The following is a 16,973-nucleotide window of genomic DNA, read 5'->3' as shown; positions in this document are numbered from 1 at the left end:
ACCACTTGCTGAGGTAATCCTTACACCAACTTATAAAGTTGGTGCTATTATTCCCATTTTACAGATGTGAAAACTGAGGTTCCAAAAGCTTAAGTGACTTGCCCACCGTCACACAGCCAAATGCCTGAGCTGAGCTTCGAACCCATCATTTGTCTCACATAACTGCCTCCTTCCCTCTCAGAAGTCTCCAAGGGGTCCTTGTCTCTCCAGTGGTTAACACCTCCTGATCCTGCACATGCCTCATTCTAGGGATAAGGGCCCTGAGGCCCAGGGAAAGTAACTTGTCTGAAATCGCATATAGCTTGACGGAGTCTGTCCAGCTGGAGGAGAACCACGGCTCCTGATTCCCAGCCCACTGCTCTTTCGGCAGCTTCTGCGCTCCTTGCCCAGGACGTGGTCGAGGATTACTTCTTCTCACTCTTGCATGGGCAGGTGGTGTTCCCGGCGGCGTTCCCGGAGCTGTTCCAGGCGTTCCCGGAGGCATTCCTGGCGCTCCCGGTGGCGTGGTTCCTGGCGTTGGTGGTATTCCTGGTGAGCCGCATGATGGGCCTGAGGAGCCTCCGACTCTTCCCTGGGTGTCATCCCTGAACACCTCTCTCTCCCTCCAGGAGTAGGGGCTCCGGCTGGAGGCAAAACCGCTGCTCAGTTGGCCGCCAAAGCCCAGCTCCGTGAGTGCCCCCCAGCCCAGGGCCTGCCCCGTGTGCGGGCCCACACGGCAGCCTCATTAGGTCCCCAAGGCAGCAGAGGGGTTGGGAGCATAGATTTGATATGAAGGAGACCCAGTTTCGAATCCTAGGCCCCCTACCAGCTGAACACCCTCTGAGTGTCCTGCTCTCCCGTGTGACCTGTTGGGGGGGCGGGGGGGACTCAGATGGTTGCTAGAAGAGTTAAAAGAGTTCATCCAAGAGGGAAGAGCAAGAGGTTAGGCTGGAAAGGGAAGTGGCACAGTGTGCCCCCTGAATGCCAGCTGGGGAGGGGATGCTGAATTTGGTGGACGGGGTGGGGGGGGGTGGTTCAGAAAGTCCAAACTGGCATGGAGGGCCCCATAAGGACCTGAGGGGGGAGAAAGTCCCTGAGTGGGTCTGGGAGCCTGCCCTGGGGAACTGGCTCAGCACACTGGGGAGGACCCCCAATGCACACACAAAGCCACACGTTCCCTGCCTGCTGCTACCACTCACTGTCCACCTCCCCCAGGGGCTGCAGCTGGGCTTCCTGCCGGTGTGCCCGGATTTGGAGTTGGTGCTGGTGTGCCTGGATTTGGAGTTGGTGCTGGGGTTCCTGGATTTGGGGCAGGTGCAGGTGAGGAGGTTTCTAAAGGCTGGGCAGAAAATGCTCCCTGAACTCAGAGGAGGGAGTTCTCCTGCTCCCAGCAATCTCACGCAGGGAATCAGGGTAAATTCTCCGTAAGGGGCTTCTGAGCAGTCAGAAATGACTAGAGTAGCAGATGGGGGAACAAGTCAGATAAGGAGGACCCAGGCTGCAGACTTTAGTTTCCCTGCTCCGTGGAAGGATAGCAGGGCTCCAAACTGAGCAGGCTGCCACCCAAAGAAAGAGCTCCCTGAAATCAGTGGGCCTGGGTGGGCCATCTTGGCTCCACATTAACAATGTGCTGTAGCAAGGGGGGGCACTAGGAGATCCAGTTCTTCACCTGGGGGTTCTGAACCTGCTGTGTCCAGCCTCAGGCCTGGAGGGGATACGAGGGAGAGATAGAAGGAAGAAGCACAGTTCAGCCTTCAAGCATCTCCCAGACCAGACTGCTAGAGGCATTGTTAGACGCTGGGACTCTGACAGGAGGAGGCAGGACTCTGACTCTAGGCAGGAGGTGATCCTGAGCTCAGGGCTTTGAGAGGAGCAATGAAAACCAAGGAAGTCAGAGAGGGCTCCCTGAAGGAGGCAGAAGCCTTAGGCACAGAACTCAGGTGCTGACCGACCCCCCCCCCCCTTTCCTTTTTCTCTTTTCCCAGTACCTGGATCCCTGGCTGCAGCTAAAGCAGCCAAATATGGTGAGCACACCCCTCCCACGGTCAGTTCCCTTGCTGCCCCGCTTCACTCCCACACCAGCCAGGGCCCGTTGCCCGGAGCTTGTAGCACAGGACTGGGATGGGCAGAATGGAAAAAGGCAGTTTCTAGGACACGTTAATGATGCTTTTGCAGACCTGGCCCCTGCCCCCTAAATACCAATCATGCCTCCAGTCCCAGGACAACCAAAAAAAAAAAAAAAAATCTCTTGCATTTCCAGCCCCTAGAGGGCCACCTTAGTGAGGACAGGGTCCCTAAGGCCTCCCTGGCCTGACAGTTTCAAAGGTCCCGGGGCCAGGGAAGGGCCTGGCCTGCTGGGTGTGAGAAGGTTAGATGGTTTCTGCCTCCCTGGCGGCAGAGCTCAGACTCCTGTCTGAACTACATCTCCTACCGGCCTCCCTGTCCACGGGACTGAGGCCACCAGCCCAAGGACGTGGCAGAGCTGCCTGCTCCCCGACTTGGCGCTCAGGCAGCCCCACCTTGTCAGACTCATACTGTCTGCGGCCCCCACATTCCTGGCCTCCTGGGAGCTGGCCCAAGGACTCAACCAGGGAACCAGCCGGTCCTCTAGGGCCAGTTTCCACCTCGGAAAATCCCAGCTTCCTTAGCCCCCACTCGCTGGCCCGGCGGGTTCCCTGCTATTCTGTGGCTTGCTGGCTGCTCCGCCAGTCTGCATCTGACAGCTGTCACGAGGGAAACAGTGACTGGGGCGCTGGCCCTGGAACCATTTCCAGCCAGGAGCCCGTTGCTTAAACTCAGCCATGCTTCAGTTTTTTCATCTGCCAGGGGGCTGCTAATGGTACCCACTTTTCCTGTCACCATGAAAAATAAGCAGGCTCATGCAAGTAATGCTCTGGGGACTGAGTGTTCATGTACACTTTGCTGTATGCTCTGTGCCAAACTCAGTTCACAGCTGATGTGTCCTTTTACTCCCCTATCATCTTCCTTAGGGAAGTGGGTCTCTGGGGCAACAGATCTAAGTGGAGAAACCTGGATTCAAACCTGGGACTTTGAGAGCTGGAGACTAGTCCTCTGCCCTCGGCAGCTTTGGGCCACCACTGTGGCCGCCTGTGGCCCCAGCACTGGCCCTGGGGAAGGAGGGGAGACGGACAGGCCAAGGCTCAGGGGGCTGCCCTTGCCCATTTGGTCAGGGCAGAGCTGGGGGCTCATCTCTCCCCTCAGGTGGGAGGCACAACTGTCCAGTGCTCCTCCCCTGGAGTCACTAGTCGACCTGTTTAATGACCCAGGGGCAGGGAGACCCTCCTCAGAAAGGAGGACACTGACTTTCTCTCCTCTCCACAGGAGCAGGAGGCGCAGGAGCTCTTGGAGGAGTAGGTGTCCCAGGTGGTGTGGCAGGTGAGTTGAAGCCCCAGGACAGGCTGTGCAGGGAGGGGAACCGACTGTGGAGAGTCCCTCCCTGAGCACCCTTTGTCCCCAGGAGCTGGGCCTGCTGCTGCCAAAGCTGCTGCCAAAGCTGCCCAGTTTGGTGAGTGCTGGGGGGAGGGGAGCTGCTGCCAGCCTCCCTGGCATGGGGCTCTGACCATGTGCATGAGGAATATCTCCCTGCACCTGCCCCCCACAGCCCCTTGGGAACATCATCTGCCCAGGGTCCGGCCCGCCTCCTGGCCCCAGTGTACTCTGGAAAGCCCTGGCAACTCAGGCCCCACCATCACCATGCACCCCTCTGCGGAGGCATCAGTGAGAGGTTGGGGAGGTAACACACAGCTGTCTCCACAGGCCTGGGCGGAGTCGGTGGCCTCGGAGCTGGAGGGCTCGGGGTTGGAGGACTTGGGGCAGGTGGAGTCGTCCCAGGCTTTGGAGGTGAGGGGCCGCTCTGGAATCAGTGAGTGGGGTGTGTGCGTGTGTGTGTGAGAGTGTGTGTGTGTGTGTGTGTGTGTGTGTGTGTGTGTGTGAGAGAGAGAGAGAGAGAGAGAGAGAGAGACTATTTTTGCTCAAACTGTGCTCTTTGCCTCCAATCCCAGACCCACCTCACCTGCAACCCAGGGTGAGGGAGCCCCGCTTCCTACTCTGGGCTCCTGTGGGCAGTCTTTATTGAGGGCCCTTGACAGGCAGAAGCTAGGTGTGACCCTTGAAGTTGAGGATCCCAGTCTTCTCTCCCCGTCATCATTCAACCTGCCAGAGCGTGCAGGTGGAGGTCTTCAGGATGATGGTGGTTCCGCCCACATGCCAGAGAAGAAAACCCAAGCACAGAGAAAAAGGCATGCCCAGGCCTCCGCCACCAGCAGCTGCACGTTGGCATTCCCTCTCCCATGAGCCTCACTGTTGCCCTAGAGCAGCCGAAGTCCTCCTGCGCGCTCTGTGAGACTGGACACACAGTGGGAGCTTAACAAAGATGTAGGGAAATGAATGGATGAAGGAGGGGTGCAGAGGCAGGGAGGCTGACTCCAAAGGCCCTTGATAAACAGCAGGCAGGGAGGGAGGGGCATGTGACTTGGAAGGAGGTGATGTTCCCGAACCTCACGCGCCCCATCTCCCCAGGTGTGGCCCCAGCTATATCTCCTAAAGCAGCCAAATATGGTGAGTTGCCCACTGAGCCCTCCACCTGCCCAGGTCTGCAAACTGCTGATCTGGCGCGCCCCTTTCAATTCCTGTGTCCCTGGTGCAGGCCTTGGCCCTGCTCTCAGCAGCCACCGAAGGCCCACCCAGATACCCCCGACCCTGAATTCAGAGGGGTTGCCCTGGGCCCCTTAAACTGCCCTGTCCTGACTCCTATCTGTACTCTTCTCAGGTGCCGCTGGCCTTGGAGGTGTCCTTGGAGCCAGGCCCTTTCCAGGTAGGTAGGCCCTTCCTCAGTTCAGCTCTAGGAGAGGCCTCTCGGGCTAGCAAAGGGGACTCTGGGTCCTCCTCTAGCGCAGGACAGAGAGAGGGTGGAGGGCACAGATCCAGAGACGAAACATCCTGGCAAAGAGCAGGCCTCAGGTTGGTGCCACTCTTTGGGCCTCAGAACCTGGTCTGATGAGCTGAGGCTACAGGTTCCCCTACCAAGATGCCAGTTGGGGGTAAGGTTTGTTAAGAAAACTGTTGTCGTTTGGGGTAGGCAGAGGAGTGGGGTATGGGGGATAGGTTGTCATGGGCAAAGAGGCCACAGGTGACAAGGCCGAAGTAGGGCCTACCCCTTGCCAACCCAAATGTCTCCCACAGGAGTTGCAGCAAGACCTGGCTTCGGATTGTCCCCCATTTTCCCAGGTCAGCCCCACCCCCAGACCCTTCTCCTTCCTCCCCTGCTTCAGACTCTCCTGCTCAGAAAAACTGAGCCAGGGCCTGAGTATGAACCCATGACCTCAGATTACGTATAGTCCAGGCCTCCCCTTATTCTTCTCTCCCTCACTTGCATCAATTTTTCTAAAATGCCATGTTCCAAATGAGGTAAACAGAGGTTCAAAGAGGGCCAGGGGCTTGCCCAAGGTCACACAGTGAGTGAAGCAGAGTGTAAGGTTCCTGACACCCAAGTCCAGAACTTGCCCCTCTGATAGGCCCTGCTGTCAGGAAGGCTTGGGGGCTCCCCAAAAGTGGGCACACTCACAGTTCCTCTCCTTGCCTTGCAGGTGGTGGAGCCGGGGGCCTGGGAGTTGGTGGTGAGTCTGCAATTAAAAGACATTTAAGGCCTAGAGGGGACCCTCTATCAAGCAGGGCCAAGAGCCCTCAATTCCTTTTGCAGGGTCGGGGAGTTGAGGGAGTAGCTAGTGTGGCCACAACCCTGGGCTGGCTGTCTGGCACAGGGGCCTGAGAGCCCCCAAGGGAATGGAAGAAGCTGAGAATTCAGGCCCAGGATGTGGGGACACAGGCCAGGATCCAGACTCCTGGGACTCTTGTCTGGCACTTGACTGGACACCAGGAGCAAGGGCTGAGGGCTGGTGCTGAGGGGCTAACTGGAGAGACTGGCAAGGTTTGAACAGAGCAAGTTCTGTTCAAGCAGGTGGTCAGAGGAGGCTGAAGACTTGAGCATGTGAGATGGGGCAGGGTGAGACCAGGAAGCATGGCTGGGTCTGACTATGGTGACAGGGCCGGCCCTGAGTGCACAGGCCTCCAGGGCATCCACAGGGAGCACTGGCCATACAGGAGGGACAGGCTGGGCTGGGTTGAGGGCAAACTGGGGACAGGGAGGCCTTCAGAACCTACTGCGACAGGATGGAGCCTGGGTACATGGTTGGGGGCAGGGAAGAGGGCATTGGGAGAGGCGGGGAAAGTCTGGCCCTCCCCAATCTCCACTCCGTCCACAGGCAAACCACCCAAGCCCTATGGGGGAGCCCTGGGAGCCCTGGGATTCCAAGGTGAGTGGAGACTCAGCCCCCAAAGAGACCGACCTCAGAGAGGCAGACAAACTTCTGGGAGTGTGTGGGGCGAGCTCTGATCACACACCCCCACCCCCCCCCCCCCCCCCGCCCCCCAAAAAAACCAAAGGAGACCCAGCCTCTCCACTGTGGTTACTCAGGCTCCAGATTCCCTTTCACACACACCCCACCCCCATCCCACTTGCTTCCCACCACGTAGATGAAGCAGCTGAGGACAGGACAGGCAGAGGCAGAGGCGCTCTTTCTAGGGTGACTGCCTCTCAGTCAAGGCCGGGCTGATGTCCGCGGCCCTGTCACGCTGCTTTCCTAACACTGGAGGAGCTTCCCGGAAGCCTGCCCTGCCCTACTCATCTGCCCATCACCACTAGGTGGCGGTAATGAGCTACATCTAGCTCCTGGGAAGGGGCACTGGTTGGGGATTTCACCCACTCCTACATCAGGCCCACCAGACAACCCCGCCTTGATTTGAACAAGGCTCACCAATCAGATCCTCCCAGCAAAGGTCAGGAGTCCTGGGTTCCAGTCCCAGCTCAGCCACTATGGGGAGATTGAGAGTCCCCTCTTTGGGGGCCTCATTTAATCTCTGATGCCTTCTCATGTTTAGGGTCTTCCCTTCACCCCATTTCCTTTGATAGGGGCCACACTGCATGGCTCAATTCAGGCCCCCCTGGTACAGTGACCGCTTGGAGTTGGTCAGCGTGAGCCCGGCCTCACAAGGCCAGCAGGAGGGCCCACCACACACACACCCCACACACCCCCACACCCCCCAACACCCTCACCACCACCCCCATCTCCCCTCGCCAGCCACCAATGACCTTCATGTACCTCCCCTTGCCTAGGTGGCCGGAAGAGAAAGTGAGCCTCCCAGGACCCCTGACTCACGACCTCATCAACGTTGGTGCTACTGCTTGGTGGAGAATGTAAACCCTTTGTGACCCTCACCCCATCCTCCCTCCTAAGTCCCCACCCCGGGAGGGGACAGGCAGGCCAGGAGACTTGGAAATCCGCAGGGCAAGGAACAAGAGCGAGAGCTGGCCCCAGGAGGTCCCCTTCTTTAGAGGCAAGGGGTGGGCGGGCTTGGCCCCCTGCCCCGTCCCCTTCCCACCCAGGAGCTCCCCCTCTACACACTCTCCATCTCCAGAAGAACTTGGTGCTACAAGCTGGTGCTCTCATCTTCCTGGGGGGAGGGAGGAGGGAAGGGCAGTCCCTGGGGAATCCCCCTCCCTGGGGCTCCTCTGAAGAAGGTGCAGACACTTCCTGGGCAGTCCCACCTCCCCCTGCCCACCTGGACCCACCTCTGGCTGTGGTCCACTTGGTACCCAAGCACAGAAAGCCTCAAGCTGGATTCGGTCACACATCTCGGGCCCCTTTGATTCCCTCTCCCCCAGCGGGTCACTGTTCCCCATGTCTGGTGCATCCTTGGGTCAGAAGACCCTCACTGGGAATAGCCCTCTTGCTCTTGTGGAATCCATCTGCCCATCTGTCCATCTGCCCATCTGTCCATCTGTCCATCCGTCCATGTCCCCAGTTGACTGCCTGGCACCACCAGCTGGCTGGGCACCTCAACCTGGTTAACCTGTCATGGCAGCCTGTGCCCTGCCTCCGTCCCCCCACATGCACCCCTAGGAAGGGGCTGTGCTGGGGCTGTGAGGGGTGGTGCCAGTCCTTCCACCGGGGGCAGCAGGAATCTCCTCCCAACCTGGGTCTCCCCCCACGCAGTACTGTAACCCCCGTCCCTCCCTCGAGCCACTGTACTTCAGAGCATTTCCCACCCTGCCCCGCCCATCTCTTTGTGTCTCGCTGTGATAGATCAATAAATATTTTATTTTTTGTCCTGGATATTTGGGGATTATTTTTGATTGTTGATGTTCTCTTTTGGCTTTATTTTTGTGGTTAATTGAAAAAATAAAAAGGGGTTTGTTTTTTGTTTTTTTTTTTTCTGATCTGGGGAGCTATATCCCCAGTAGAAAATTCATTTTAATCACTTTGATATAACTCTGGATGAAACACATTTTTTAAATAAGAAAAGAAAATTAACTGCTTCAGAAAAGACTAATAAATGAAAACCTTTTAAAGGAAATCGTGTCTTGCTCTCCTTTGTACTCCTATCTGCTTCAGTTCCTGGTCCGGGTACTGGCCAGGGCCTTGGGGAACACCTACTGTTAGAGGTGTTTGGAGGAGGCCTGGCTCCTTGTGTATGATCATACCCTTCTCCAAGTTCCGCTCATCCTTTACAATGAAAGCCCTTTTGTAGAGGAAGCAGGGTCAGCTGGCCTCACACTGGCAGCTTGCGCTCCATAGGTTTCCTCCAGCAGGCGCCACCTCAATCCCATCTCCCTGCAGCACCCTCCTCCAGCCCCCGCCAGCCACACCTCCAACCCTCCTCCATTCAGGGTCCCCCCTCAACACCCCCCTCCCCACCCCACCGCCCACCTTGAGCACAGGGTCCAGTGAGCGGCCTACAGACGGAAAGGGTGCACCTAAGTGGTGGAGGAAATGGAAGTGACACTGTTGTTCAGCCCGAACTCTGGCCTTGGTGAACAGTCATACAGAGAGGGAAGAAAGGGCCCAACCTAAGAAAACTAAAAAACATGTTTCCCTCTGAAATATCCCCTCCCAGGAAGCACATTGGCTTCTTCATGAAATGTAACAAATGGCACCTGCAGGTGGCACCAGGAAAGTGAGTACCACCTTTAAATGGTCCCCGCCCCTCCCTGTCAGAAACTCATGGGGTCCTGGGCCGTGGCCACTTGGAGACCACAACTTCCTTCTGTCCTGGGGGTGGATCCGGGGGACACTGGACACGCCTCCGAGCCAGAAGGTGGCTGGAGAGCTGTCACTTGGGAGTGTGGGTGGACTTTGCCAAGCAGACTGGAGCACCTGTGCGTTTGTATGCAAGGGCCCTGGAAGCACCAGAGGGGTTGGGGTGAAAGAAAAATGGGGTGGCATAATGCTCAGGGAAGCTTCCCAAAGGATAGCAGAGTGCAAAGGGCAAAGAAGCAGGCCAAGAGTGGAGATGGGTTAAGTCTCGAGCAGTGGTGTGAGGGCCCAGAGGGCAGGAGAACTGGAGAGCCAGGTGGGAGAAGACAGAGGGGAGGCAAGATGGAGGGTGGTTCAGAAGGGGCCGGGCATCATGGAGCCCCATAATCTGGTTAGTAGCCTTCTCTCCAGGCTGCAGCCAAAGCAATCCTTTTAATACATAGTCAGATCAGGCAGTGCCTCTGCTCAAGCTCCTGCAAGGCTCCCAACTCACTCCGGACCAAAGCCAGAGGCTTTTCAATGGCCTGGGGTCCCTAGCTGAACACCCCTGCTGCCAGCCCTGTGCTGGCCCATCAGGAGCGCTGGCCCTCTTCCTTTCCCTTGCAGGCAGCAGCTTCCCCCACCGCAAGCCCCCACATTTGCAGTCTCTCCTGCCTAGAATGTTCTTCCCTTGCCTGGTGATGTGCTTGGCGCCTTCAGATCTTAACTCAAGTGTCACCGTCTCAGAAGATCCTTTCCAACATTGCAAACTGCGGCCCCTCCCCCATGCAGTGCTCCCTCACCCCCACCTGCCCACTTGCTTTCTCTCCAGAGCACCTGTCGCCATGGGGCACAGTAGCTTTACTCCCTTGCTTATTACTTAATGCTCCACGCCAGAATGGAAATTCCCTGAGAACAGATGCTATTTTAAGAACATAATAGATAACTACCTGCTTTCATTATTTATGCCTCTGGTAATAACCCCGAAGATATCTAGGTCCTATACCCCCTGAAACCTTGTGAAGTATTATTAATCTATATTCATCTATGCAGGTCGCCAGAGCAAAGTAGTACCAACTGGGGGCTTAAGCAACAGATATTTACTTTCTCACAGTTCTAGGCTGGAAGTCCAAGATCAAGGTGTTGGTGGGTTGTGTCGTCTGAGGCAGCTGTACTGGACTCGCAGATGGCCGTCTCTTCCCTGCGTCTTCACATGGTCTTCCCTCTGCATGTCTGTGTCCTGATCCCCTCTTTTTATAAGGACACCACTCAGATTGGATGAGAGCCCATTCTGATGACTTCATTTTAACTTAATTGCCTCTCTAAAGACTGTCTCCAAACACTGCAACATTCTGAGGTACTAGGGGTTGTGACTTCAACATGTGATTTTTTGGGGTGGGGAAGGGGGTTCAGCTCACAGCGGTTGCTTACATGGAAAAAAGTTTTTGCAGCAGTGATTAAGGATCACGAGATAAGGAAATTATCCCAAGAGTCCCTAAATATCATCACGAGTATCCTTAGAAGCTGGAAGAATTGTATGCCAACAAACTGGATAACCCAGAAGGCATGGATAAATTCCTAGAAACACACAACCCACCAAAACTGAATCATAACAAAATATAAAATCTGAACAGACCAATAATGGGTAAGGACATTGAGTCAGTAATCAAAAACCTGCCAAAGAAAAGTCCGGGGCCAGATGGTTTCACTGGTGAATTCCACCAAACATTTAAAGAAAAATTAACACCAGTCCTCCCAAAACTTATGCAAAAAAATTGAAGAGAAGGAAGCACTTCTAACTGCATTCTAAAAGGTCAGCATCATCCTGATACCAAAACCAGACAAAGATACTACAAGGGGAAAAAAAAAATCAACAGAGAAGTAACATCAGCAAGATGGCAGAGTGGAAGATGCTCATTCCACACCCCCATGCACAAAAACAAATATTTGGCAGCCATCCATGGGCAAAAATACCTTTGTGGGGGATCTCCCGGGTGGCACAGGGTTAAAGCCTCAGTCTTACCAAGTTATCACCAGCCACAGCAGCATGAATTCAATCCCTGGCCAGGAAGCTAAACCACAGGGCTTAGCAGACCTCTTCTGTCTCACCCGCTGCTCCCCTCAGCTGTGTATTTCAGTAGATCTGCCTGTTCTGCTCCCCATTGTCTCTGGTGAATCCTCTCACCCCCTGCACCTCTGGCCTACACCCCAGTTCTTGCATGCATAAATTTAAAAAAAAAAAAACCTTTTGTGGGACCAGATAGGAGGATGTAAAACCCCAATGGAGCTCAAGACCCAGGGGCCCACTTGGAGAAGCTAGATACATGCACCGGTGTCGGGCCCACTGCCTGTGGTCTCTGCTGCACACCAGCAGCGGCCCCTACCTCTATGAACTTGGCACCTCCTGCCCAGGGATCAAGGAGAGCAATGTGCATCTGAGCCCCTGAAACAGGCTTGCTGGCCTCAGACCAACAGAGGTCCCATGATCTGGCCCAGTCCCCGCTGCAACAGCCTGGCGGGCAGCCCTCCCTAACCAGGGACCAGCCCAGTCCCTGACAGAGACACTCTGAGACCCAAAAGAAACCACATCTCTCTGTGTCCCTGGTAACAGGCCTGCCAAGTGCAGGGGACACAAGCATAGAGGCAATGACAGTCATAAGACCCAGATCCAGCCCCACGAGATTTCCACCCCAAATACAGACCTGACACAAGCCGAGGCACACAGCAGGAAAAGGTGTTTACCTCTGAGACCAGCGTATAAATACTGGAGAAGAGGTATCTTCTCCTTCAAATGTGCAGATACAATGCAAGACTGCACAGACCATGAAGAAGCAGGTAAACATGATGCCACCGAAAGAAAGTAACAAAGCTGCAGGAAGGCTGTGAAGAAATTGGCACTTTTGTGCACTATTGTTGGGAAAGTAAAATGATGCAGGGGCTGTGGAAAACAATATAGAGATACCCAAAAAGAGCTACAACTAGAACTATCATATGATCCAGCAATCCCGCTTCTGAGTACATGCACCAAAAAATTGAAAGCAGAGTCTCTAAATGTTTGCACAGCCATGTTCATAACACACGATTCACATTCCAGCAAGAGGAAGAAGGGAAACAACCCAAATGCCAGCGGATGGATGCACAGATAACAAAATGCGATACATACATCGATGAAATATTAGCCTTATAAAGGAAGGAAATCCTGTCGCATGTTGCAACACAGATACACATAGAGGATATTGAACTAAGTAAAATAAGTTTCAGGATAAACACTATATGAATGTGCCTACAGGAGGTATCTAAAATAGTCCAATTTCAAAGAAACAGGAAGTAAAATGATGGTTTCTGGGGCCCAGGGAAGTGGGAGAGGAGTGTTGCTTAATGGATAGACAGTTCAGATTGTCAGATTTGCAAGATGAAAACCTTTTGGAGAGCTGTTTCACAACAATGTGAACATACATGAGACCACAGAAATATACACTTAAAAATGGTTAAGACAGTAAATTTATATAATGCGTGTTTTTATTATAAATTCTAAAAAAGAAAAATAAAACTAGAAGGGAAAAGGGACTGATTCTCCTTTACAGGTTCCAGAAGGAAAGCAGCTCCTGATTTTGGCCCAGTGAAACGGATTTCAGAGCTGTGAGAAAATTATTTTCTGTTGCTTTAAGCCACCAAGTTTGTGGTGATTTGGTAGAGAAGCCACAGGGATACAGTGAATAAATGATCAATTCTAAGGCAGGAGAATCAGTGCGATGAAAACGAAACACCAGGGAAGGTAACAAAGAGTGACACAGAATGTTACGCTCTGGGGATGGTTGGGGACATCCCCAGGTTAAAGGCCCTGTGATAAGCACGTGTTTCAGAACTGCAGCGTTAACACCGAGGTTAAGACAAGTTAAGTAAGGACAGAAGAAATGAAAGCAAAGTAGCCAGCGGTCGGTCCTATATAGAGCAAAGTAAGGGCTTTGGGTTTGAAAGCAACAAGAGGCCATAGTTTGACACTCATGTTCAGAGGCTCTGAAGGGTAACAGGGAGCATGGGCATGACTTAGGGACTATTGTACTGAATGCCCAGCTAGGGCAGAGAGGAGGGCCAAGTGTTGAAATTCTGAACGCAGTTGGTACTGAGAGCTGGTGAGATTTGCTGATGAATCAGATGCAAAGAGAATGAGAAAGAATGAGGGAAATCAAGGATGCCTGCAGATTTTGTCCTGAGTCACCAAATGAGGGTGGTGCCATTTACTGAGAAGAGAAACACCTGGAGAAGCAGACCTGGGTACAAATGACGTTTGCCTGTGTTAAGTCTGAGTGCCCATTTGCCTTCCATGAAGAGATGCCAAGTAGACATTTGGGTCCTTGTGTCTGCAGTTCAAGGAGAGGACAGAAGAGTCACCAAGCCATGTGTCTGGATGAGGTCACCCAGCGTGGGCAAGGAGGGGCAGATGGAGTCTGACAGCAGGGATCCTGTGATGCCAGCTCTTTTTGTCCCTAGGAGAGGACAGCTCAGGCTGTGGTGCTCCTGCCCTGGGTAACAGTCCTTGGCTCACCCGACAACCGGGTCTCTGGGGAGCCTCTTGATCATCACCAGTTTGAGTTCAGTCAGGCACCAAATTGGCAAGTTTGAAATAATCCTAATCACTGACCTGGAGTAAGTGAACCTTTCTCACAGGGTTCTAGACCCCTCATGTAGAAAACGTTCATCATGACCCCCATTTGGGAAAAAAATATATTTATTTGTTACCTGGATGGCAAATGGGCACCTAAAACTTAACACATTTAAGTTAGAACCCTCAATTTGTGCTCAAATTAAGGTTTGGGTCCAAATACACATATTCAATTATAAATTAAATATATAGATTTGACTATAAAAATGTTGGTCACATAACTCTTGCAAAAGCCAAATTCAAAGAATGCTCTAAAGATGAGATGAATCATATTTGAATGATTTTATTTATTAATAGTACAAAACGCCCTTTTTGCTTTCGCTAAAATAAAGACAACATTTCCTCCGCGCTATGTGCTGGATGTGTCAGGGCTGATAAGCCGTCCCTGGTGGCTGGCCAGCAGCTCCTATCAGGGATGGGGCCTGCGCTCTCTTTCTGCTGTCTTGCAGTGTTAGGATTGTCTTCTGTCTCTGCTTTCTATTCAGGAATCTTTGGCTGCCAGCAGTTCATTCTAAGAAGGTTAGTTCTGTCTAAACTAGGTAATGTCACTAAGCCAACTAAGTACAGCTCCACTCTGGGCTCCTCCACCTGCATTGTGGCTTCTCCTACAGGGGCCCTCTTCCAAGCCCCTTCACCCTGGGATGGTACAGCCCTCCTTAGCTCCGCTTAACCCTTTCCTGTCCTAAGATCCCCTTTATTAAATGCTCCACCGAGTGGTCCTGTTTCCTGCCAAAACCCTACCTGATACATACCCCGTAAAAAGGCGACAAACAAGCAGAAACATCGCTGCACTGCCTCTGAGGACCTCCATGCCTCCTGGCGAGATTTCTCGGTCAAAGTCCTGGGACAGTATATGATCAGTGGGCAGAGCAAGGGCACCAATGTCAACCTGAACACTTAGCTTTTTAAAATCTAACTTTTTTCTTTTTAAAAAAGAAAATTCTCTTCCCTCCCCCAGACAACTGTATTGCACCCAGAGTTAAGTGCTGCCACCCTGCAGGCCATCAGCCCCAAACCTGGGTTAGAGAAGTCTACACAGGTTGAAGGCTGAAGCCAGCTCTACCCCTTGCCCACTGGCTGCTCTTAGGAAGGTGGTCAACCTCTCGGCTCATAGCTTCCCTCCCAGGCAGTGGGATCAAGTGAGAGAGTGGGTCTAGGAGAGAGAGGGTCACCCTCTCCCCTGGCCCAACACTCCAGGATCCTCCACTTCTAGGCAAATCCTCCACCCTTCTAGCGCTGAACCCTGCACCTGTGCTACCTGGACAGTCCAATTCCTCTGACTCGGTCACTCTGCCCAAACCCTGTTCAGTTGTGTCGCCTCCTGGGCAGTGCCTGCTCCTGGCAGCCAGCACTGCAGCAAACACCAGAGCGCCTCTGTGGCAGCCTGGCAGGGGTGCCTCTCCTCCCCCAGGGCCTGCACCTGGAGCAACCCGCCTAAGGGGCGAGCGAGGGCCAGACACATGGGCCATGGCTTCCTCAGCCTGGTCTCCCTCCCAGCAGGGCTTAGAGGCGGTCCAGGCGCGGCCAGCGCTCCTCTCCAAGGCGACCACCGAGGTCCCCAGGGACAGCTCTGGCTCAGGTCCCGAGCCTCCAGCTGGCCTCGGTCACCGTTGCTCCCCGCGGGCAAACTGAGGCCCCATCCCTGGCCGCCCGCGCCGCCCTCGGCCAGCGCCCGAGCGCGCACCATTCCCAGACGCAGGCCGGGCTAAGGCGTCCCGCGCCGCCGCGCCGGGCGGAGCCGGGGGAAGATGAATGAAAGGAGGGGGGAGCCGCGGGGGCGGGGGGCGGGGCGCGGGGGACGCACGGGGCGCGGGGCGGGGCGGGGGGCCGGGCCGCGCAGGGCCGTTCCCGCCGCCGCCGGCGCCCCGCCCCCGCCCGCCCCGCCCCGTGCCGCAGCTCGGAGCCCCGCCCCGGCCCGCCCCTCGGCTCCCTCCCCAGGCCGCGGCGGCGCGGGCTGCGCGCGGGACCCGGCGTGGCACAGGCGCCGGCGGGGGCGCCGCGAGCCCCGAGCCCAGCCCGGCCGGGCCCGCCATCTCCGCCTGCGCCTCCCGGGCGGGCGGCGGCCGCGGGCGCGCTCGCGGGGCCGGGCCGCCCCCAACCCCAGCCCCGCCGGGCCCCGCCCCCCGCCGAGTGCATGAGGTTGACGCTACTTTGTTGCACCTGGAGGGACGAACGTATGGGAGAGGAAGGTGCGCGGGGTGCGCGGGGTGCGGGCCGGGCGGGCGCCCGCGCGGGGCCGGGCGGGGGCCGCGCGGGGGAGCGGGGCGCGCGGGAGGGGGTCGGGCCGCGCTGCGGCGGAGACCGGGTCTGCCCAGAGGCCGCGCCCCTGCCGCCTCCTGGATGAGCTAGTCCTTGCGGAGCCCGCAGGCCCCTCCCTGACACGCTCCAGTCCGATTTTCCCCTGCTCGGCCTGTGGTGGGCTGCCCTCCCGCGGGCGGAGGGCCCCTGCTCCCCTTTATCCCCGCTCTCCCCCACCTCCGACCAGCCACCAGCCCGGAGGAGTCCCCGGCACTGCCCCCCAGGCCTCCTTCCTCGTGATCTGTGCACCCGGGGCTCTCCCTGAGGCCACCCCTTGTCCAGGCTCTAACCCGGCCTTGGAAGAAAGAGACGCTGGGGAAGCCGCAGCTCTGGGTACTAGTTGCCTCATGGCCCGGTGACCTTGAGGCTGGTGCTGCTTGCCAGGCCTCAGTTTCCCTGTGTGTATAGTTGGGGGCCACGTACTTGACCCTCGGTGCTGGTGATTGGGGTCCAGATGGGCAGAGCAGAGATAAGCCTCCAGGGAATGGAGGCAGTGTCCTGGGGACGCCCACCCACCCCTTCTCCCTGCTCCTGTCAGGTGCCTTCAGTCAGTCTTGGCTAGGAGGATGGGGTGAGCCTCTCCAGCCCTGTCACCCTTGCTGGGGCCCAGCGCTTGGTGTTGCACCATGGCCAGAGTGTAAAACCTGCAAAACTCTCCCACCCAAGAGAGGTGTCAGGTCTCCTTTCCTGGGTTGCCTCAGCTGAATCATCACGTAGGCCCACCTGGTCCAAGGCAGGTGCTGCTGCGCCAGACCTCCCCCACAGCACGGAAGGTCTGCTTGGGTCTAGAGCTGACCTTCCCCTCATCTGTGCCATAGGCCCCCGGATTCTCGTGGAGGGCCAGGCAGCAGCTTGGGAGCCTGACTGTGTGACCAGGCAAGCCGTACCCTCCGTCCAGGGCTCAGTCTCCCCGTCTCTACAATGGGGAGAGACAGGCATAG

At 55.8% G+C, this 16,973-nt stretch overlaps 2 protein-coding genes across 10 annotated transcripts in view; both read left to right on the top strand.

Moving 5' to 3' along the window:
- The window catches only part of ELN (elastin), a 28,610-nt gene extending 21,374 nt beyond the window's left edge, over positions 1–7,236 (top strand). For 4 of the 5 annotated variants that reach the window (XM_054693613.1, XM_054693614.1, XM_054693616.1 and 1 more), the window contains 13 exons: positions 433–531; positions 609–668; positions 1,195–1,299; positions 1,965–2,003; positions 3,322–3,375; positions 3,458–3,505; positions 3,757–3,840; positions 4,519–4,557; positions 4,769–4,813; positions 5,182–5,226; positions 5,586–5,615; positions 6,261–6,311; positions 7,172–7,236. In XM_054693613.1, coding sequence (XP_054549588.1) covers positions 433–531; positions 609–668; positions 1,195–1,299; positions 1,965–2,003; positions 3,322–3,375; positions 3,458–3,505; positions 3,757–3,840; positions 4,519–4,557; positions 4,769–4,813; positions 5,182–5,226; positions 5,586–5,615; positions 6,261–6,311; positions 7,172–7,191 — 719 coding nt within the window. In that variant the 3' untranslated portion in view covers positions 7,192–7,236. The remainder of the gene's footprint in view (positions 1–432; positions 532–608; positions 669–1,194; positions 1,300–1,964; positions 2,004–3,321; positions 3,376–3,457; positions 3,506–3,756; positions 3,841–4,518; positions 4,558–4,768; positions 4,814–5,181; positions 5,227–5,585; positions 5,616–6,260; positions 6,312–7,171) is intronic. The other variant, XM_054693615.1, reaches the window with a different exon arrangement.
- An 8,585-nt stretch (positions 7,237–15,821) lies between these two features.
- The window catches only part of LIMK1 (LIM domain kinase 1), an 82,955-nt gene continuing 81,803 nt past the window's right edge, over positions 15,822–16,973 (top strand). For 4 of the 5 annotated variants that reach the window (XM_054693608.1, XM_054693610.1, XM_054693609.1 and 1 more), the window contains exon 1: positions 15,839–15,923. In XM_054693608.1, coding sequence (XP_054549583.1) covers positions 15,869–15,923 — 55 coding nt within the window. In that variant the 5' untranslated portion in view covers positions 15,839–15,868. Of the gene's footprint in view, positions 15,924–16,973 lie in introns of all 5 variants that reach the window. The other variant, XM_054693611.1, reaches the window with a different exon arrangement.

This window comes from Talpa occidentalis, unplaced genomic scaffold (assembly GCF_014898055.3).
Source record: "Talpa occidentalis isolate TD23 unplaced genomic scaffold, MPIMG_talOcc4v2.1 talOcc4.12, whole genome shotgun sequence".
NCBI classification, from domain to species: Eukaryota; Metazoa; Chordata; class Mammalia; order Eulipotyphla; family Talpidae; genus Talpa; species Talpa occidentalis.
The sequence above is the reverse complement of the archived record's forward strand: the minus strand, read 5'-3'. Positions and strand labels throughout refer to the sequence as shown.